General features: G+C 41.9%; 1 protein-coding gene across 8 annotated transcripts in view; it reads left to right on the forward strand.

Annotated features, from left to right (window-relative positions):
- Positions 1-11,027, forward strand: part of ARFIP1 (ADP ribosylation factor interacting protein 1) — a 121,238-nt gene extending 110,211 nt beyond the window's left edge. For all 8 annotated transcript variants that reach the window (XM_038755036.1, XM_038755032.1, XM_038755029.1 and 5 more), the window contains one exon: positions 9,203-11,027. In XM_038755036.1, coding sequence (XP_038610964.1) covers positions 9,203-9,358 — 156 coding nt within the window. In that variant the 3' untranslated portion in view covers positions 9,359-11,027. The remainder of the gene's footprint in view (positions 1-9,202) is intronic.
- The last annotated feature ends 12,930 nt before the right edge of the window (positions 11,028-23,957 follow it).

Below are 23,957 nucleotides of genomic sequence, written 5' to 3' on the forward strand. Positions count from 1 at the left end.
AAATGTCCAGCCCTTGCAGGTTTGCTTGAAAATTACCAGTGGTGATGAACAGGTAATTCTACTATACCAAGTGCCTTTATTACATGATTTGGGTATAACGCAATGGAAGGACCTTCAACAAAAGACATGAACAGCGTATTTCATTTTGGATAGAATCTGACAGTAGAGTTAGGGAATTGTTCTTGCAACGATGTGCATGTGTCTGGACAAGAGCACTGTGCTGTGTCAGGCAAATCCTTAGGAGCATGCACATGGGTGTCAGGCACAGAACTGCATGGGTTTTTCTTACCTTGAGGTTCAGCAAGGCTATATAAGACTGGGTGTACGATACCATGATTTCCCCATAACACAAGATTCTTCAAGAGCACAGTAACGGTGTAGTAGCAGAAATGACTTCTAAAATAAAGGCACTTCTGGAAGGGGCAGGTAGAATTTAGAAGCAGTTGACTCCCTGTCACTTACCGACCTTTCCCCTCCTCCATCCTGTCTCCCCACACCAATTAGGTTGCAGCAAGCCATCACTTTTGTCTGCCTGCCCCCTTTCTTCAAAAGTATTTAATTTTATTGTTTTATTTATGAGGCTTTTATATATTTAAATTCTAAATGACCTCATTACTCTTGCTGCACAAAAGACGTCTTCTTTGGTTTGATTATCTTTATTCCTTAACATCTACAGAACTGCATTATTTCTAAAAAAACAAAAAGCAGAAAGCAGAGTCTCTTAAATTGTAGGTAGCTATGAGTACCACTAGACACTATTGTGACCCAGTTTTAAAACTTTGCTTTTTTAAAAAAAAAAAAAAGAGAGGCACAATTCCAGAGAAAGAATCAACACTATGAACAGAAACCGTGTTATGGGCACAGGATCACAATCTGTTCAAATAAAAAATGGATGTTTAGAATATTCTGATTCCTGCACTCCCACAGTTGCCAGAGTTCCTTGCCTATTAAATTGCCAAGAGAATTAACTAACCAAAATAAAAATACCTTGAAAGTCATTATGCTGTTAATCTAGCAAGTGCAAGTAGTTGTGAAAAACTCCATTAGTTTTGGGCTGTTATGGTTACAACAAGCATTGCCTGACAAATTTGGAACCAGATGCCCCCACCGTCCTACCTCTGGATTTCCTCAGATTATGAAAGTGGAATAGAGGATGAAATTTATTTGGAAGGAAGAAAAGAGGAGGGTTTATATCTAGATAGATTTCGTCAATCAATCCAACAGTTGGGAAAGTCAAATACAGTAGTCAGTCGACATGATTCCTTCTCACAAACAGCTTACAGTCAAGAGGTTTCTAGCATAGGTTTGACTTGAGAACCCTAGTGCTTATGATGTCTGGCCAGATCTGATCTGGATGAGGATAAGGTCATTCCTGAAATCTGCTAAGGCTGCCTTCTGTGGGACTGTTTAAACCAAGTGCAGCCACACTACATTGGCTACAGCTCTGCATCACATTATTGAGGCGTTTCTGGAACTGAAATTGAGGTGGAATTTCTTTTAAATAGAATTTTCATTGCTCAGAATGCAGTGATAAAGGAAATTAAGTCAACATTTAAATGTTGCCCAACAGCTGAATTAAATAGATCTAGTGAATTTTCCACAGTGCCCCAGCATTAGTAAGAACTTTTGGACATCATATTCATTTGGGTAGCCGGAATACACACCTTGCTTTCCCAGGAAGAAAGGAGGTAAAAAATGAAATCTTGTGTGGGAGACGTGAACAAATAAAGAGCCAAAGGTTCAGGTTTAGTGGTGATCATAAGGGGAGGAGGTGATGAGGGAACTATATGGATTGGTAACTGGGGATACCCCTGGTAAATTGGGTGACAGGAAAAATGGAGATACTGGTACATAGTAAAGAACAAAGAAGGATAGCTGAGTAGAAGAGGAAAGAGTTATGGAAACAAGGAAATGGCTGTTCTTCTAACATAGAGTACCCAAACACAGTTCTTACCTCTGAAGAGAGAGGTGAGCGATCTTAAAGGGGAAAATGTCGAAGAGTATGTTTATAATTTCAAGTTTGGATTTGGAATTAAAGTACTGGTGATCTGCCCATAGTTTGTGACTTAAACATGGTACAACCAGTTTTCCAGCACAAGGCTCTCTTCTTGCGAAACTATCCATTAAGGAAAACTTGCCCTGTTGTGCTCATCTGTTCCAACACCGCACACTTGTGTGCAAGCAGTTTCTTTGATAACATGGCCCATCAAGCTTAGACAAATTAATATTGTCCCAAGGACATTCCCTAGATTGCACTCTGGCCAAAACGTGATTGAAAACACCGCTACACTTCAATTGTGTTCTGATATTTTGGAATTTACATTTGCTGTTGCTTCACCAGGAAGGTTTACGGAAGGCTTTTTAGAATGGAGGGCTTCCATCTTGTCCTTGACTTCCTGTTTTGTTACCTTATGCCTGTCTGTGATATGATGAAATCTCTCCTAGTGAGTCAGAGAAGTAAAATCTGTTCACCCACCTCTTCATGCATTTTGTATTTGTCTTTACTCCTCTTGCTCCCTTCCCACTGCCCACACCCTTAGTTCTGATCGTACCTCTCCTCTGTCTCAACTCGCGGCTGCTCTGACATGACTGGTATTTCCACAGTTATTATGGACTAATAAAATTACATATCACAACTTTAATGGAAGACTAAGTATGGTATGCTGCTTTCGTATTCTCCGGGCTTCTGGCACCTTTGCTAGGAGAAGATCAGCCGTGGAAAAACAGAACAATATCCATAGCAAGATGGAGTTTAATAGTGTTGTTTTTTTAGAAATAAAACTCCCAAAAGTTCCTGATATTTTTCATTGTTATGGTATGGAATTATTGTGAGATGCTGTGAAGGCCATCTGAGGAGAGTTCTCTCCTTCCCTCAGGCTCCGGAGGTGCACAGCCTACATCTCTTTCCTCGTCTTTACATCATGGATGATAGTGTTTGCTTACCTTATTTGATCACTGGGAGAAATAGCTAATAAATATCATGAGCCACTTAACATAAATGTGTTTTATCGGAGTGAACTCATCCTTAACCCAAATATTAGCCGGTATCTTAAGTCTTGGACTTTGTATTTAAATACATGTTATAGTGATCGGACACTTGGCTGAGAAGTCCAAAGAGAGAAGTTCAAATAACAAACCCTATTTTCCTACTGACTTCCATTTGTATAATTGAGGATGCATTCTTCTAGGAAGAAACCTCGGTTTCAAAATGCAGATCTCATGGAGCACCTGATCAGTGGTCATTCTATGGTGTTCACAGAGAGTGTGCCTCGAAGCCCTGGTGTTCCCGATTCTCAACCAATACTGAAATAAGAACTGTGGTATAAGTTAAGCCCTTACAGTGTACCAAGCACTGTTACTAAGCATTGGGTTAGATAAAAGATAATGGTCCCTGCCCCACTTGAAGTTTGCAGTCATTTATTGTTGATGAAACTGGGCCTGCCGTGTGACCGTGGGCAATTTAAGTGACTTGCCCAAGGCCATACAGCACACAGGTGACGGAACCAGTAGTAGAACCCAGGTCCTCTGATTCCCAAACCCGTGGTCTTTTTGCTAAACCATGCTGCTTCTTGTCCCAAACCAAATAAGGCCAACTGAGTTAGGCTTCTTGACACTTTCTCAGACCCTCAGTCCATTTCATTGCTAGGACATTTGCCTTCCTGTGGAAGACTCACGCTGACCCACATAGAAAGCTGGATATTGCAGTCATTTGATGGCTCTTCAGTTTAGTCTGAATCTTGATGCCATGTTGGTGCTGCACTCCATCAGTCTTCTAGGACATTCTGAACTTCTTGGTTCAGTATTCTTCTGGGCTTATTGTAGCATCTCTGAACAGTGGGTTGCAGAATTCACTGCTGGCTAACTAATGGAAGTACTTGGCCATACGCTAGGTGTGGGTTGGTATACAGATTGAGAATTCAGGCTGATCGTTAGTCTGGCATAAACCAGGAGACCGTTGGGTGGCTCTTGTACAGTAAATGAGCTTTAATCCTCGACTGAAAGTTCACTGTGGGCAGGGAATGTGTTTGTTATATTGTTATATCTTACTCTCCCAAGTGCTTAGTGTAGTGCTCTGCACATAGTAAGCACTCAGTAAATAAGATTGACTAATTTTTCCATGTGAGGGTAGGGGATGGAGAGAGGAGGGGTGTTAGCTCCACCTTTGGACTGTAAACTCCTTGTGGACAGGGATCGTTTCTACCAACTCTGTTGTATTGCACTCCCCCAAGCACTTAGTACGATGCTCAATTAATTTGATTGATCGAATGGGGGAAAGAAACTTTGTTTAAAAGTGTGTGTGTGTGTGTGTGTGTGTGTGTGTGTGCGCGCGTGCGTGTCTTAATGTCTACATAATTTGAGAGACCCAGTAAGTTACTTGGGTTTGCAGAATGGATTTGAGCTGACATCTAACTCTTGGAATTTTGATTTCCCCAAATCCTCCCGATCCAGGTACTCTTAATTAATTTGAAATCTGTCTTTGAATTTTAAGGGAAACTAGAATTAACTGCTGGAGAGAGGATCTAAAATAAAAATTGTGGTTTTATTTTTAATTTGTTCCTTTTAAATATTTATTTTTAAACCGTACACTCTCTAATTAGAGAGATGTAGTGGACTGAAAGTAGAAAGAGTATTGAACTGGAAATCAGAAGACTAATCCTGGATTCACCTGTGATCTTAGCTTGCCCCAACTATAAAATGATCTGCCCCCTTCCTCCAAGAGATAGAATAATGTGACGCTCTATTTGAAATAAATGTTGGCATTTTTGTATTAGGACTAGTAGTTATAGAAAACATAATTGCATTATTCCTACAGACTATACAGTACCTGACAAGTAAATTCTCATGTGTACGAATTATTTGCAGAACAACAGATAAAACGCAATGAACTGAAGGTTATTGAAAACAGTTCTCATGTGAGGAACCCAGAACCTATAGGGAAATGATTTTGTAAAATAATAGGACATTATGAAACATGGAAATATTTTTAAAGTCCTCTGTGATCAACGAATATAAAATGTGTGTGACTAATCCTGTTCGACAGCACAGTCATATTTAAGCTGTTCTCAACCTTTTACATATCGTCTCTGTGGCTCCAAATGAAAAAATTGAAAGGCAAGATAGGGTTACCAGATTCAAGCCTACCTTCTCTCTGGTTTAAGGTATTTTCCTAGAAAAAATTGTCAGATCATACACCTCTGAGGTCCAACTAGCATAAAGCTAATGGTTTTCCTGTTGTTCCCTGCTGTTTAGTTTAGCTCCTGGTGAGCCCCATCGTGTGTCAGAGGCTTCTTATCTTTTAACATATCACCGTTTGAGGAAGAGAGAAAATTATTTTTGTTAGAACCTGTGAGTGAATCAACAGTGTGTTTGACACCCTGGAGGCTCAAATAGTTGGAAGCCTACGTTGCTTGTCTTCAAGATTTGATATAGTTTTGAACTACTAGGCCTACTAAATTCCTTTTTGTTTTGAGGTTTCTTTTGGGTTCGTGTGTAGAGAAGCCTGTCAGTTGAAATCTCCTCTAGAGATTTGTTTTTGGCATGGTGGGAATGTTTCCAGGGGGCCTTTGGTCGGTGAGAAGCAGCATGGCGTAGTGGACAGAGCATGGGCGTGGGAATCAGAAGGTCATGGGCTCTAATCCCAACTCTTCTACTTGTCTGCTGCGTGACCTTGGGTAAGTCACTTCACTTCTCTGTGCCTCAGTTCCCTCATCTGGAAAATGGGGATTGTGACAGCCCCACATGGGACAGAGACTGTGTCCAAACCCATTTGCTTGTATCCACCCCAGTGCTTAACACCGGGCCTGGCACATAGGAAGTGCTTAACAAATGCCATAATTATTATTGAGTAGACAGACCGCTTCATTTTTATTGTTTTTGGGGAAACTATACTCAGGCCTCAACACTCTGGTTGTATCTGGAAACCTTGGTGCATAGAAAGCAACGAGAAGCAGTGTGGCCTAATGGAGAGAGCCTGGGCCTGGGTTCTATTCTCTGCTCTGCCAGTTGCCTGCTGTGTGAATTTGGGCAAGTCACTTAACTTTTCTTGGCCTCAGTTTCCTCATCTGTGAAATAGTGCTTCAATCCCCGTTCCCCTTCTTACGTAGACTGTGAGCCCCAGATAGGGTAGGGGCTATGTCCAACCTGATTAACGTGTATCTACCCCAGTGCTTAGAATAATAATAATAGTAATGACACTATTTGGTAAGCACTTAATATGTGCCAAGCACTGTTCTAAGCACTGGGATACATACAAGGTTATTAGGTTGTCCCACGTGGGGCTCACAGTCTTAATCCCCATTTTATAGATGAGGTAACTGAGGCACAGAGAAGTTAAGTGACTTGCCCAAAGTCATACAGCTAAGTGACAGAGCGGGGATTAGAACTCACGTCCTCCGACTCCCACGCTGCTTCTCTAATAGAATAGCACCCGGCAAAGAGTAAACACTTAACAAATCCAACAATAATAATGATTTCTGCATCCCACTGCTCAGACACAGCAAAGGCTGGCCAAAGTCCATTGCGGTAATATTTCTAATCCCATTTATTTCACAGAGGTCACTGCATCAAAGGGATTAGATTTTTTTAGATTATTTTTAACCGCCACCCCCCCAAAAAAAAAACCAAACTACTCCTGCAGAATACAGGTATAATTCACTAAGCAATGCTATATCAGCTCTGCAGCTGGACTGAGTCCTGTCTCATTTTCAAGTGCACTGGCTTGTCCATGTTGGGGACTCAGGAGTCCCTTGAGTTCCATCATCATCATCCTACTGGCCTTGCAGCCAGTCTGAATAAGAAAGAACCTGTATTGGTTGGGTGGGAGTAGGAGGACCCTCCAAGAGGGCAAATGAGGCACAGAGTATGTGTGACACGCCCAGGAATGATTGGTCCAGGTCTGGATCTAGGCATTAAGGAAAGACGTTCCTTTTGGAATATTCCATTTAGTTTAAGATGGGCGCTATTGGGATTTCCAGGTCGGGCCCATCAGTTGTCAGTTGACGGGGAGTTTGGAAAGCCGTAATTTAGTGGGTTTGTAACTTCCCCAGAGAGAGCTGTGCTCTAGGTATTTTATGTCAACCTGGCTAATGTCTGATCCAGGGTAAACGATGATCTTCCAGGCTGTGGAAACAATTTTACAAAAAGCGACTTAGGAGATACCAAGGCCCAGCAATGTTTTTAGGAGAGAAGCATGCGAGCAGTTTCAGTGAATTTCTTAATAAGTTGTCTGGCCAGGTAAAATGATTCACAGGTTTTGAGAAGTCTAGTCTAGCCTTTCTTGTTTCTAATTCAACTACTGATTAAATCAGGAGTGAAAGCAGATATGGCCTCTTTTTTTTCTTTAGATGCATCATGAAATGACAACACAGTAAGTATAGTATAATTTAACCCTGACTGCAGGAAGCTTGGACCTGGAATTGTAGGAATGAGGCTTGTGAGTCTTTATGGAGCTACTTTAGTTGTTTACCAAGGTTTTACATTCAAACTGGGCCTGGCATCCAAAGGGTGCAATTAGCCTCATTTTCATCATCACTTAATCACCCCTCTGTGCTTGTATTTTTAGGTCGTAGGAGGATAAAATAAACACAACTAGTTGAGTAGTGAAAAGTCAGTGTTGTATTTCTGATCATTTAATTTTGTTTAATATTTGATTTCTAGACTGTAAGCCAGGTGTGGCAGGGACTGTCTCTATTGCTGAATTGTACTTTCCAAGTACTTATTACAGTGCTCTGTACACAGTAAGCGCTCAATAAATAAGATTGAATATTACAAAGATGGAAATCTTGTTTCTAAGTGGGAAAATGTCTTCCTTTTGGGAAGGTCGTATTCTTTTTTGCCCTTGATTCAGGTTTAAGTTATTTAAACATTCATTTTTTAATGAAGAAAATAGCTATGAACTAAATGAGGAATGTGTTCAGAAAACAATAGAAATACTGGAAATTCCTCTTCTTTTTTGTAATCCTGGCAGAACAATAAGCAACAATTTCTAAGAGCTATGCTGGCTGCTAGAAGGTTTAGTCCAGTGACATTGAAAAACATGTCCCATTATACAAGCCAATGGAAGCCATATATAAAAATGGCTAATTATGAAAGTTATGTATTCATGGTAGAGGCAGTTTTCCAGTTAACAACAAATTGGTTCCTGGAAACTGTATCTTAAAATTGAAACATTTAAAGTTGGATCCAATTTTTTCATAAGAACAATGTTGCGGGGTGGGGGGGGGTGGTTGGTTCCTGAACCAAGCTCAGATACCCTATTTTTACCAAATTTACCCAGAATTCTATAGTAAATCAATTTTAGATGAATAGTAGAGCTACATTAATGTATTTGTTTGGCGTCCGAGAAGTTTCACGGTCGGTTAGCTGATTTTTGCCTCCTTGGAAATACAATGGACGCGTGTCAACCCTCCCTGGTGATGCCTGGCATCTGGTAATACTTCTGCTCTGCTTCCCCTATCCTCTTTAAACTTTCCTCCCCTCATCTCCACTGCTCCATCATTGCTTTTAAGATCGTCTCCCCATTTTCCCACCACTCCCATGCACCCCTCCATTTTCCCATGCCCTGGAGCTGGAGCCATAAAGGTGGCAAATATTTAAAAAATTGAAACCCATGTGTTGTAAGGATGAAACAAAGGTGTAAATGTAGAAACGTCTTAGATGCTGCTCATTTTAGGTCAAGGACAACCCGTATAAATCAGTTGATTTTTATGGAAAGCCCTGACTTGCAGTGTGCTTTATTTTCCAAGTCACCTTAGAGGGAAAGACCTTTTAACTATAGAGTCAAATACTTTAATATCCTCTTGTGCTGTACAGACAGCATTTCCACAAATATCTTTTTGTAATTATTGAGTGCCTTAACTTTTTAATGCCGTATTTTGTATTTGGTATGTAAATGGATATTTACCTAAATGCTGAATTAAGTTCTATAAATATGCATTTTCAGTAATAGCCTTTCAAATTCTGTCTAGTGGAAATTATCAGCACTCTCTAAATTCCCCTTCATTTAAGGGAAGGTGATTTTAAAGAATGCCTCCAGTGCTCCAAGCGTACAACTTAGCAGTTATAAACCATAAGGCCGAAACTCTGTCTTCATTGACAGAGCTCGAGCTACTTAATTTATGAAGATATTTCATTGCCATGTATCCTCATGATGCTGATAATGATGTCCGTGATGTCCTTAACTTCCTGCCCTTGTTGTCTACAGGTGAAGGTGTTGCATAATCAGCTAGTTCTTTTCCACAATGCCATCGCGGCTTACTTTGCCGGGAATCAGAAGCAGCTTGAACAGACACTTAAGCAGTTCCACATCAAGTTGAAAACTCCCGGTGTGGATGGTCCATCCTGGCTTGAAGAGCAATAATTGGAAGGAAAAACAAGGAAAACCAAGAATCCTTAACCCTGTTCAGGAGTGAGGGGGCAGGTGGGGTGGATTGAAGGCGGGGGAGTGGGGCAGGGAGGAGGAGGAACCATTGAAGTGATTCTTGCACAGATAGCTTTAATTTCTCCCTTTTTAATACTTTAATGATCGAACGCTTCAATTTTGTGGGAATGTGGAGGACTTTAATATAAACATAATTTCTATAACCTAGACATAATTTCTATCATTTCCCTTTTGGAGACTCCTTTTGTATGTAAGGATCAATGGCTTTTTCTGTAGCTCGAAAACATCTACTATAGTTTTGCACTGTTGAGATAAAATTTGTGGCTTCTGGTCCTTGAGACACGGGCTAGCTGTCATTCTTTCCGAAGGGAGGTTTACATGATTTGTATCAACAGCGGATATTTTATATATATGAATATAGTAAACATCTTTAAAAGATTCACTTTCATGTATTCGTTTTAAAAGAGAGAGTAAAACTATTTTGAAGAGTAATATTCTAAGCTTTAGATGGAGCACCTAGGCAGAGGAGACAGCTGGAGAGGAGAGTGAAGTGCGGCAAGTACTTTCTTTAAAGGTGGATCTGTGGGGATATTGGAAATTTGCTTAAAACTCTTTAGAGAAGCAGGAATCACACTGTCACTTCCATGAGGCATCAGTGTCTTGCATTTGCATTCACTAGGTCATTTGCAGGGTAAAGCCTGATGCATTAGCAGACTCAGTTTTGATTCATTGCATGAAATGTACTTAAGAAGTTCACCTGCCATTCCTCAGAAGAGGGGTTTCCTGGTACAGGAACTTGGCAGTTCAGTTCCTAGAGTCTGGCCAGTTAAGGAGGTGCCCATCAAGTAGCAGTGATCTCCTAGGCAGGATATAATGTACTTTCCATGTAAAATAATACCGCCTTAGCCTTAAATCACAGGTATGTGCCTTCTTAGTGGATAACTCCTGTTCGAGGGGGGAACTAAATCCACAGGGGAGTCCTTTCAAGATATCTAGGAGGTCAGTTCCGAGCTAGGAAAGGGGCCCTGTGGGGATGTTTGGGGGGTGTTCTGGTTTTTAGTCTACAAATCAAGTTGAAATAAATTTTGGGTGTTTTTGTTTGGTTTTTTTCAGTGGGCACGGGAGGTGCAAGGAGGGAAACAGTAAAGTAGAGCCAGTACTATGTTAGTTACAGAGCAGAGTTCCTTGCATGAGGTTGCTCTCTGAAAATTGCAATATTTCTTCAGTATTGTAATCCTTATTAAATGTAAAACTGATTTTTGTCATGGATCTTTTAAATTAATATTATTTGGGGCAGGTTAGCCATCTCATGCACACATTCCCATATCTTTTGTGTTGAAATGAAGTACTTTAAATATAACTGTTATTTACCACCAAGAACTCTAGGATTTATGTTCTGTGTGTTCAAATGTCTTTCAGCTGGCTTTTTTTTTTATTAATATGGCTGCTTTCAGTGCTTAACGCAATGTAACGTGACTGTAAATCACAACCTATTTTAAATCATTCCTTATTGTATATTTGTATTCTGGCAGAGCCTTATTTTATTCTTTTGGCAGAATTACTGCTTGTAATAATAGTTCATTTACATTCCCCAGAATGTGCCTCCAGTGTGAATTTTGTATTCTTATTAAAGGTGTTTGCTGCAGTCTTTTGTTTCTTGATTTGGTGTGGTCTGTGGAGTAGTGAAAGGACTGGCGGTGGTGAGGTGGTGACGGGGAATGCACAATGCTGAGCCATATTGGGCTCAAAAGCAAATAACCACTGAATGCTCTTGTGATGCAAAGAGAAGGGGAACCTACCCAGTCCTGCCATAGTAAACATTCCCAGTAAGCGCTTTGGTTAGAACATCTTTAGGGAGTTAGGGAAACTTCTTCTGGCGAGGCACCTCTTGGACTCGGTGGGCCATGTTACTGGAAGAAACTGCCTGTGTGCAGGCATGTGGAGTCCAAACTGGTGAGTTCTTGACATGAGGTTTGGCAAGAATGTTTCTCTGTGTTGTGGGAGAATTGGGTGAACTATAAAAATGAAGCCTTCGTTAATACTTAAAAGAAATGAATCAGTGGTATGTACTGAGCGCTTACCCTGTGCAGAACCCTGTTCTAAGAACCTGAGAGAGAGCAATAAAACAGAACTTGCAGACATGTTCCCTGCCCATAAAGAGCTTGCACTATCGAAAAGCCATAGAGGTTCAAATAGCATGAAGGAAGCTTGAGATTACTGCCGTTCATCACACTTTTCTCCACATAATTGTAATAATGATGGTCTTTGTTAAGCACTTTCTGCATGCTAAGCACAAGATAATGAGCCCAGTCACTATCCCTGGTTCACCCAGGACTCACAGTCTTAGAAGGCGGAAGAGCGGATATCTTATCTCCATTTGGCAAGTGAGGAAATAAAAGCCCAGAGAAGTTGTGACTTGCCCAAGATCTCACAGCAGACAAGGTGCAGAGCTGGGATTAGGGCCCAGGTCTCCTGGCTCCCAATCCATATCTTTTGCTGTAGACCATGGAAACTCATTTAGAAGCTTTAATAGATCAAGCCAATATAGTTACCACTTTTGGTTTTTAACTTGTGTGGAATGGACATCTTTGTGATCAATCTAACCATCAGTGGTATTTATTGAGCGATTGCTAGGTGCAGAGCAATGTACTAAGCGCCTGGGAGAGTATGGTACAACAGAGTTGGTAGACATGATCTCTGCCCAAAAGGAGCTTACAGTCTACAGAGGAGTTTACAGTCTACAGTCTTGCTTTTTTGTCAAGGTCATTATCACTAATGCTCAAGGAGGATAGTATAATAATCATGATGGTATTTGTTAAGCGCTTACTATGCAAAGCACTGTTCTAAGCACTGGATATATAAATAGCTTAGAGAATCAGTGTGCCTACTGGGGAGTCAGAGGACTTGGGTTCTAATTCCGGCAACACACACCTGCTGGGTGACCTTGGGTGAGGCACTTCTCTTTGCCTCAGTTCCCCTATCTGCAAAGTGAGGATTCAATACCTATTCTCCCTCTTACTTGACTGTGAACCCGATACGGAACCTGATTATCTTGTATCTACCCCAGTGCTTAGTACAGTGCCTGGCACATTGTAAGCATTTAACAAATACCACAGTGATTATTATTATAGTTAAAACTTCCACTGTTGATTCACCCAAGTCCTTAGATGTGCACTGTAATAATAATAATGATGGTATTTGTTAAGCACTTACTATGTGCCAAGCACTGTTCTAAGCACTGAAACAGTGCATGTATGTATTCAGTATGTACCCAGCCTACAGGGTGGTGTTGATGCAGAAAGGCTATCTGTACCTCCAGCAGGAACTCTTACCAACCATTATAGAAGAAATTACAGATTAAGATGTCTCCAAATAGTGCTTCCAGGTACTTACACAATATCTGCAAGGAGGGTTTTTGCTAAAATGGAAATACTGAGACCCATAATTTGCAAGGCCTGAGGCATGGCCATGAGTCGAGACATTCCAGAAGTCTGTCAAGAAAGTTTTAGAGCAGTACCAAAAGGCAAAAAAAGATATAATCTATATGTCTTTGAACTGTGTGTAGTCACTGAATTGAAACATTTCAGTAGAGAAAAATCTAGCCAACTAAAGGGCATAATGATGGAAGGTGACTTTTCATTTAGAAGGGTTACCTGAGATGTCCGAGTTGATTGTATAGTGATTTTTTTTTGAGCAACTGCATAACTTAAAACTTAAAATTGCCGTTCTGTGCAGTGTAGTTCAGAGGGTATAACTGTACATACATTACCTCCTTGGGCTCTGCAAGCTAAAGGCATTATATTATAAAATAAAAGGGCATATTGTCCTTCATACTGAAAGAAAATGTTGCTGGTTTAGAAAGCCACTTAAGGGTGTATGTGTGGTTGAAATTCAACATTATAACCTGGATTATTTAAATTATGATTACTGGACAAAGGGGAACACATTTTGGACCTATTCAGCAGAATCACTTGTATAAAAGGATCTGGCTTTTCAGTCCTCACAACATAAATATGCTATTTCTTTCTCCTGTACAGCTTAAGGACACTGTTGGGGAGAAAAAAAACAACATTCCTTTTCTGAACTTTTCTAAATCTTGGCCGAAAGAAGTAATTGCATCTTTTTAAAATAGCCTTACTGGTTCTTAGTTTATGCACTAAAAAGTTTGTTGTAAATGACCCTCCTTTTAAAGAACAAAGGGTATATCTGATGAGTTCAAAGATCACTGAAACTTCAGGATCAAACAATAATGTGTTGTGTTTGTTTTAACTAATTATACAATTAGAGTTGTCATTTACACCCCACAATAAAAGTGTTCTAAGTCACTGTTTTCTGACCCCTGAGTAATGCCTTTGTAAAATTTAGCCTGCACTGGAATTTGCCTTCTGTTCATTACCTCATCTCTGGAAGGAGTTGCACAATTTAAAAGTCATTACATTTTTAAAGTGTGAGTTCAACACAGATGGAAAATGGTGTTTCATTTTAAATCAGTTCATTTTGGGGAATAGTCACTGTCTGCCAGGAGTATTTAATTAAAATCGTGCCCTCAAAAAGCAGTTTTGTGTCTTGAAGCCGGCACCCACCCCTTCACCCAGTCCCATTTTGGTAAGTTCCCTTGGCATCACTGTGGCTTGCAACCTATCAATTAATCAGAGGTTCCTCTTCTGCCTCCCACTCCCCGAGCTATGGGTGTCCTTCAAGGTTCAGTTCTGGCTTCCCTTCTGTTCTCCATCTACACCCACTCCCTTGGAGAACTCATTCGCTCCATGGCTTCAACTACCACCTCTATGCAGATGATTCCCAAATATACATCTCCAGCCCTGATCTCTCTCCCTCTCTGCAGTATCGCATTTCCTCCTACCTTCAAGACACCCCTGCCTGGAGGTCCTGCTGTCACCTTGAGGGTGGGGCCTATAATGCCACAAACCTTGGATGAACCTGGGAGAGGAAGAAGAAGGGAGAAAGGTGATGTAGTGACCAGACTCTTAGCAAAAATATAACAGTTTTCGGATTTCAAGGGTGTTGGGAAAGTGGTGGAAGCAAGAAGGGAGAGATTAGGGGATGGAGAAGCCCTGTGACTGGTCTAAGGCGGTCCCAATTCTCCACTTGGTAGGGCATTGGGCAAGCAGAATCAGAGTGGCTAAATGAGCGCCTCAATTCACTAAACCTGTGTGCAGTCACATTCCCAACTTTCTCCACCATTAAGGCCTCATCTCCCAGCCAAAGGGTGCCCAAAGTTGAGGATTCCCATCTGATTCCAGTCGAATTTGCATAGCTCTAAAATCCTATCTTTCCTAGATATTGTAAGAGTGATGGGTTTGTTCCTTGGCCGGGGCTATCGTTCTGCGGCCCTCAAAACACTGATTTCCAGTCCCAAGGCCATTTTCATTCTGTATAAGTGACATGATGCTCTCCCTAGAACAGTGCTTGGCACATAGTAAGCACTTAAATACCATCATCATCATCCCCTTGAAATAAGAAAAAGACACAAGGACCTTTAAAAATTATCTGGAATGAAGTGGCTCCTTGAAGAATTTTCCCCTCTTATTTATCCAACTTGCCAATTTTCATACATATATAGCTTTTACAATAAATTGCTGAGGTGCTCAGTACACTGGGAATTGGAACCTTAAATTTAATTATAATTCATTCTGGTAGACAAAAACTACTTATAGTTCACATCTATTAACTAAAGGAGTTCAATTTGGGAGTTGGGGAAAAATTTTCAGTGGAGGGACTGGAAATGATTTACTTTGGGAATGCAGCTTGTTTCCGTGCTCTGTTGTAAACAATTGGCAAGGGGTCTCAGAGGTCTTCTTGAAACATCTTCACCTTCCTTTATTTCACCTACATTGCAGGATTTACAAATGCCATAGCAACCTCCGGAACTAGTTTAATGCATCCAATTCTAGAAATCCAGGCATTTCCAGTATCATTTCATCTGAGTTGGATCTAGCTATGGAAAATTATGGACATCTGCAAGGAAAGGGGGGCTAGAAGCAATGTGGCCTAATGGAAAGAGCATGGGTCTGGGTATCAGAGGATCTGGGTTCTAATCCTGACTCCACCATCTGCCTGCTGTATGACCTTGGGCAAATCACTTAACTTCTCTGTGCCTCAGTTACCTCATCTGTAAAATGGGGATTAAATCTTCCATCTGATTTAGACTGGGAGTCCCATGTGGGACAAGGACTGTGTCCAACTTGATTCTCTTGTATCTACCCCAGTGCTGACTGCTTAGTGTCTGGCCCAGAGAAAGTGCTTAACAAATACCCTAAAACAAAATGGGGAGGGGATGTGAGAAGAGCGAGCAGCCAAGTGAAGCAGGAATGTTTTATAGTAGACAAAAAGCGTGTTGTAAATCCAAGTTTATCAGCTGGGATCTCACAAGAGATCCTTCTATTAGATTGTTCTCCTGAACACTGGCATTACCAGTTAGCATCACTATTTAGTAGTAGTAGTATAATATTACAGTTCTGTAATATGGGTTTATTTTTTTCTTTTTTTATGGCACTTGTTCAGTTCTTATTATGTGCCAAGCACTATACTAAGCACTGGGGTAGATACAAGTTAATCAGGTTGGAAACTGTCCATGTCCCACATAGGGCTCACAGTCTTAATCCTCATTTTACAGATGAAGTAACTGAGGCACAGAGATGTTAAGTGACTTGCCCAAGGTCACGCAGCAGACACATGGCGGAGCCAGGATTAGAACCCAGATCCTCCTCACTTCCAGGCCCATGGTCTACCCACTAGGCTGTGGTGCTTCTTTAATATTCTAGTATTATTAGCATCGGTGTCCATCCCACAGCGGTGATGCCCCCCTCCCCGGCTTCCCAGCTTTTAGACCTGGGCCTCGAGAAATTTGCGATCAGGATTGAAAAGACCAAACCTAGTGGCTTCCTGTCTACGAGCTCTTTAAAGTCTGTGCCCTCCCAGTCCTCAAGCTCCCTAATATTCCTGCCCCAACTTTCACCCCCTGGCTCCAAATGAAAAACTGTCTGTTTTAGTTATTAGCGTGGGCAATGCACTCTGGTGGTCAGGAAACCCAGACCCAATTTTCATAACCATTTTACCTTAATCTGTTGATTATAACACAGGGATTTGTACAGTTGTGTTCTACTGAGGAGGCTCAAGAACCGAAGCCCCCGACACGCAGACACAGCATAGCAAAGGCAGTTCTTAACTCAGACGATCTTGTACCAGAAACCATGAGTGTGATGGGAATGGGGGTTGGAAAACATGTATACAAAAAGGTCAAAATGGGTTTGTGCTTACTGTCAGTTTCTTCTGTTTGCATAATCATTTTTTTCCACCTGACTCCACTGCCCATCTCCCCCTCCCCCACCAGCTGAGTGCCTCTGATCTCAAAAGTGGCATTAAATATCCCTACTGCCAGCATCCATCCGTGGATCTCGTCTCTAGAGATCCTTAACTCACCAGGCTGTTGATTTTTTTATTTTTTTCATGTGACAGCTTTGAGTTAATTTTATATCCCCATCTCTGTTTTCCCAAGTCTTTTGAGACTCTCAGTTTTATCCTACAAGTTTCCCTGGAGAGAAATAAAAGGGACCAAGCAGCTGAGGGAGGAGGAGGTAAGTGTGCCTTACCCTGGCAAGAAACCATTTCAACCAGAGGCTCCTGCCTCAACTCACAAGGCCAGGGAGCATTCAGCAGTAGAGCTGCACAGCCAGGATCTAGCTCTAACTTGCCTCTGTCTTTTTCCTAAATTAATACAGTAACATAACATAAGGCTCTTGTGTTAGTTTTGGGTTTTCAGGGTTTGGGGAGTGAATATTTGTACTGATTATGCACAATGAAAGCAACTCTTTTCCCCACCAAACACAGGCACCTTCAACCCAAAAGTACCACCCTACCTTAATGAAGACCCCAACCCTGACCTTATTTTCTTCTGGGTTGAAGGTAAGGGAGCATAGATCTTCAAGAAAGATCTATATTACCTCAGTCCTGACTCCAGACAAATTATACAGTATGTCTAAATATGAATTTCTGTTCAATAAATACGATTGATTACTTGCATAGCTGTAATTTATTTATATTAATGTCCATCTCCCTGTCTAGACTGTATGCTCATTGCAAGCAGGGAATGCTGTCCTCATGGTGTGCCACGCCTGGTCTCATCCAATCAGTCATGCACCTTTCAATCCCCCATTCCCCATTCTGGTATGAATCAGTTTTCAGTTTCCCCTCTGGAATGTGTCCTTGCCTTCAAGCTTGTGGTCAGCCCGTAGCTAGGACATATTTTGAAAAAAAAAAAAAAAAAGACCAATCATAGCTGCCTAATTCTTGTATGTTTGTGTGCTACCAGGGTGTCATTGTTACCTTACAGAAATTCCCTAATGACCATTTCCACAGACATCCATCAAGGCCTGCAGACTCCGTTAATGCGTCTGTTCCCTGGTGGAAGCAAGGGATCCCACAGGATTCCAGGTTTCTCCATCAACTGCAGCAGTAAGGGGGAGGCTGAAGAGAGAGCAGAATCCGGAAAAGCAACCGGAACAGAACTTAAGACAGGACAAGGCTGGCTGGAATTTCGCCGGGACTGATTCCACCGTCTTCCCGACAGGTGGAAGATCTCAAGATCTCAAGCTGCCCAGGGTCACTGCATGATGTTCGACCCCAGAAAATTTTGTCCCCTGGGCTTAAAGGAATAGAAGCAGCCGAAGAAAAGCTCACTCTGCTTCCTGAAATACTGCAGCCAGGTATTTCAAAGCATGGGGCTTAAGCATCTGATGAGCTCCATGATACGGAAAAATGCCACGTGCAAATGACCATTAACCATTTATTCTGACATGGCCTCATGTTCTTTCCTGACAGACAGGTCATCAGAAGCAGATTTTCTAATTTCTGAGCAGTTTTCTCTCTGAAACCTGTAGTGAAAAGACGCATTACGGAATAACTGAGCGTATTCATTTAGCAAGTTGGAAGCCTTCCTGTGGGCAGAGCAGGGGAAGAGTTATTTCCCCTCCTTCCTCTCCCCCTCGTCCCCCTCTCCATCCCCTCCGTCTTACCTCCTTCCCTTCCCCACAGCACCTGTATATATGTATATATGTTTGTACATATTTATTACTCTATTTATTTATTTTACTTGTACATATCTATTCTATTTATTTTATTTTGTTAATATGTTGGGTTTTGTTCTCTGTCTCCCCCTTCTAGACTGTGAGCCCACTGTTGGGTAGGGACTGTCTCTCTATGTTGCCAACTTGTACTTCCCAAGTGCTTAGTACAGTGCTCTGCACACAGTAAGCGCTCAATAAATACGATTGATTGATTGATTGATATGCTTTCCTTTAGTGAAAGCAGACAAAGTGGTTGAGGAATATGTCCTTAGCTTGGAAATAGGAACGTACCCAGTACCTTCTCTCCATCCTCTTTCCCTCTCTCTCTCAAAAAAACCGAACTTACAATTTTTTGTGTGTGGCCTAGACATTGCTAAGAATGATATTCCATGCCAAGCCATTTCCCAATATCCTAGCTATAATATGTGTTCCATGGCTCAGTGAGCACAGATGTTACCCAGAATCAGTATGGAGCAAGACCCACCCCCCAAGCAAATTTTAATTGGCTCTATATGCAACTTCCTTGGTCTCCTCAATCGTCCCTATATCCTTAAGTTAACATTAACCTGCTAGGATAAAATAGGCCACGTAAATGGAATCTGTGTGTTGATTTCAGTGGTTTGGCAAGAATCAGGATGGAGACCAATTCTGGAATAAAGACAAAAAACGCATTTCAACCCCTAACCCTTGAAAGACAGATCAATCTTGCATGTTTTGCACCCACAGTTCCTAGCTGGATTTGAATGCAAGACTCTCCTTATGCATTTCAGTAGGGGGTGAGCATGTTACTGCAAGCAAAGAAGTCCCAGGTTTGACCCCACTGGCCAGCCCCCACCCCCTCCCATGCCCGGTCTATTGTTTCTGTCTACAGAGGGATGCTAATAAGTCCTGATTGTGATGGTAAATGTTGTGGTGTGGACATCCTCCTCAGACTTAAAGCCACAACTAGAAAGCCATATTATGATGGTAACTTTCAGTCCACAGAAGTATAAAGACAGAGGTTTCCTTCTCCAACACTACATCTCCTTTCCCAAGAAACTTAATGTGAAAGAACTGGCTTTTGATCCAGAAAAGCCCTCGTGACTGGGCCTAAATACTAACATTTAGAACATTCCCTTAAACTTATTTAGAACCTTTTTTTTAGCAACACTGCTCCTAGTTTCTTGATCTCTGGTCATGCCAATAACACCGTATTAAATTAACTGGAAGGAATTAATGCTACTGGACAGAACCACAAAGGTCTGGCCCAGAGGCTATAGAGTAATAACTATAAAACCATCTTGGATTTTTTACTTTTTCTTCCTATGAATTCAGGGCTTGTGTGTGTGTTTTTTACAATTTGAGAAAAGCAAAGACGTTTTCAAGTAATTGAGGCACCAAAGAGATAGCATCTCCTCCCCCCCAGATAAAAGGATCTCCTTGATTTGGGTTTCTGTTTGTGGTGTGTCCCTACTCACTGTGTCATAGTTTCAAATTACTGTTTGCTATTCCTACCTCTTAGAGAAAAGAAAACAGTTCCCAACATCCCTTCAGTAGCCGAAGCTAAAGATACCTAGTTCAGCCTTAGAATGATCAGCAACTGATTGCTATTAATGAAAACAATGTTTACATTTTTGAGGAGGGAGTTCAGGGGTCCTTGTGCCAGGGCTGGGAAGAAAAATACCTTCAAAACTGGAGTCCTCATCACTTAACACCATCATATTAAGCACAGATCTCCAAGATCCCTTCCTTGAAGCCTTCTGAATGTGAAAATAGACAAAACACGAACAGGTGAAATTTCCCCTCCTCCCTTCTCCCTCTTCCCCGTCCCCCTATACACACCCATACATATAAACAAAACTACAAGAGACAATTTGCTCTGGGGAGGGAAGGGGAACCTTATGAGACAATGGTTACTGAGTGTTCAATTACCTCATCTCATCCCTTTGTGAGAGGATAATTTCAGATTATTCCTCCCCTCACACAAATGCAGAAATTTATAGTGCCCAAGTATTCAAGTCTAACCCCCTGAGAAGGGAACAAAGCAACTTTGATGCCAATAGTTGGTTTTTTACAGTGGGTATACAATTCGAAGTATTCCAGTGAATGGAGTGAATAATTAGTTTAAAGAATTCAGAGAACACTTTTTCCTATGATCAAGGATTAGTAAAGAGTAATTTGGTATAGTTTTTCTGTCTCTCATGAATCACAACATGCTCGTTATTTCTTATTATTAAAAGTGAATTCTACATTTCTAAAATAATGCCATTTTCTTAAAAAATCAAGCCTCATCTCTACTCTGGAAAATGCACATAGCAACCCTACTGGCAGAGAAAGACAAATGTGCAAATAACCTCTTGCTCAAAGCCACCAGCGATTTATATCAGACCCATAGTATATGATACCTGGAGAAAGGTGAAATGGAATTTTTTTTCTATGTATATACGCAAGGCTAATTTTACATGGTGCTGGCTACTCCAATTTATATGCCTGTTTCCAACGATTCTTCATGTATTTATTGTTGTCTTTTTCTTTTCTTGTCTGACTGATTTTGAAATTTCAGTATTTATTAATGATAGTATTTTTTAAGTGCTGACTCTGTGCCGGGCACCATACTAAACATTAGGTGGATATAAGCAAATCGAGTTGGACGCAGTCCCTGTCCCATGTGGGGCTCACATTTCCTTATATGTCCCTGCTATATACTTAAATCAGGAGCCTCCTGAGGGCCAGGAAGTGTTTCTGAATTATTATCTTTGTACTTCCCCCAGCACTCAGTACAGTGCTCCTCACTGCAGGTGCCCAATAAATACTACTGAATGAATGACTGAATGGCCAATTACCCTATACCAACTCTATGGTTCCTGGTTCCTCCTCCATCAGCACCCTCAACTATTAACCCATGAGCTTTAATGATGAGAACCTACACTGGGAATTGGTTATGGTGCTAGTGGTTTGTGCAGGTCCATTCTCCTCTCTGCCAGTTGTGTTCCTCTCTGCCAGTTCTGTTCCCACTAAGGCATAAAAGCAGTGTGGTCTAATGGACGAATCATGGGCCTTAGAGTCAGAAGGACCTGGGTCTAATCCCATTCCACCATTTGTCTGAGGTATGACTTTGGGCAAGTCACTTAACTTCTCTGTTCCTCAGAGAAGTTATAAAGTAGGAACTAATAATAATAATAATAATGGCATCGGTTAAGCACTTACTATGTGCCACGCACTGTTCTAAGCACTGGGGTAGATACAAGGTAATCATGTTGTCCCAAGTGGGGCTCACAGTCTTAATCCCCATTTTACAGATGAGGAAACTGAGGCACAGAGAAGTTAACTGACTTGCCCAAAGTCACACAGCTGACATGTGGCAGAGCTGGGATTAGAACCCATGACCTGTGACTCCCAAACACTTTCTTTTGCCACTAAGCCACTCTTAGCCAATTAAGATGGTGAGTCCCACGTCCAACCTGATTAGCTTGTATCTACCCCAGTGCTTAGTACAGTGCCCAGCACACAGTAAGCACTTAACAAATGCCATAAAAAAGGAAAAAAATGGAAGTAACAAGGGAGTAGGCCAGCAGGGATGCAACAGATTGGAAAATACGCACAAGAACTGTATGCAAAAGAGACATCCATGGCCAAAATGACCGCAGCATAGTGCCAATGCTGTGCTATATACTACATACTCCAGCAGGTTGCCGTGGTAGCCACGGTGATCTTTGCTACCCACGTGAACCAGCTATTTTTCAGGATTCCTGCTGAGCCAGTCTACCTTGCTGATTCCTCAGTCGGAAATCTTCACCATCGATGGCAGAGCCTTAGCAGGCACTCCCCGGCTGGTTGTGGCAGGAGAAAATGATGCCTGAATGGTGGCAGAGGTTGCGGGGAGGGGGCGGGAAGGGTGCCACTACCACTCTGCCATTTATCCGGCAGCAGCATTTGAGAAAGCTGCGGGCACAAGCCACTTGCACTATTTTTCCCCACCCCATTCTGTATTCAATCGTATTTATTGAGCGCTTATTGTGTGCAGAGCACTGTACTAAGCGCTTGGGAAGTACAAGTTAGCAACATATAGAGATGGTCCCTACCCAACAACAGGCTCACAGTCTATAAGGGGGAGGCAGACAACAAAACAAAACATGTGGACAAGTAAAATAGAGTAATAAATCTGTACAAACATATATAAAGGTGCTGTGGGGAGGGGAAGGAGGTAGGGCAGGGGGGATGGGGAGGGGGAGGAGGAGGAGAGGAAGGAGGGGGCTCAGTCTGGGAAGGCCGCCCGGAGGAGGTGAGCTCTCAGTAGGGCTTTGAAGGGAGGAAGAGAGCTAGTTTGGCAGATGTGCGGAGGGAGGGCATTCCAGGCCAGGGGGAGGACGTGGGCCGGGAGTCGATGGCGGGACAGGCGAGAACGAGGCACAGTGAGGAGATTAGCGGCAGAGGAGCGGAGGGTGCAGGCTGGCTGTAGAAGGAGAGAAGGGAGGTGAGGTAGGAGGGGGTGAGGTGATGGACAGCCTTGAAGCCGAGAGTGAGGAGTTTTACTGTATCTGGCAACAGTAATGATGTTGCTGGCCGTGGGTCCTGAGGATCCATGTAACATCGGGACAATCACCTTTCTGAGAAGAACATTAGAACTAGTCATTTCACAGGTGCTGAAAGCCTGAGAATGCAGTTTAACCCCAAACTTATTAAGTGCTTACTATGAGCCCAGTGCTGTCAAGTCAGATGAAAAGCTTGTCCACAAGAACCTCACAATCAGTGTCAGTCACAAAAACAGAAAAATAAGAATGAATTAGGAATAACAAATTACAAATTCAACAGTCCAAAATAATAATGTTAAAATAAGTAGCTTAAAGAGTCCTTGGGCTTCTCACCACTCCAGGCAAATAGACCTTGGCAATAAAGAGCCACAACCCTCTAAAGTTCTAATTGCTGTGCCGGGCTTCATGTCCATGGTGCTTGTTGGCAATAGGGAGGCTGGGCTGGGCACCAGGCCGAAAACTGTAATGCTCAGAAGCAGTGTGGCCTAATGGGTAGAGCACAGGTCTTCTGACCTGGGTTCTAATCCCGGCTCCAATATTTGTCTGCCGTGTGACCTCGGACCTCAGGCAAGTCACTTCATTTCTCTGTGCCTGTTACCTCATCTGTGACATGGGGATTAAGACTGAGCTCCATGAGAGGCATGGACTGTTTCCAACCTGATTAACTTGTATCTAACCCTAGTGCTCAGTAGAGTGCCCGGCATATAGTAAGCACTTACAAATACCATTAAAAAAAAAAGAGCCCGGAGTCCTGATGACACGGAACCCCGTCAGTATTGTACAGACCCGAACCCTGTCCTCGAGGAGCATTCAGTGGAGGGAGAAATATATTAAAATCAATTACAGACAGAGAAAATAGCAGAATATAAGTATATAATGATGGCATTTATTAAGCACTTACTATGTGCAAAGCACTGTTCTAAGCACTGAGGGAGATACAAGGTAATCAGGTTGTCCCACATGGGGCTCACAGTCTTAATCCCC

Source organism: Tachyglossus aculeatus, chromosome 12, assembly GCF_015852505.1.
Source record: "Tachyglossus aculeatus isolate mTacAcu1 chromosome 12, mTacAcu1.pri, whole genome shotgun sequence".
NCBI lineage: Eukaryota > Metazoa > Chordata > Mammalia > Monotremata > Tachyglossidae > Tachyglossus > Tachyglossus aculeatus.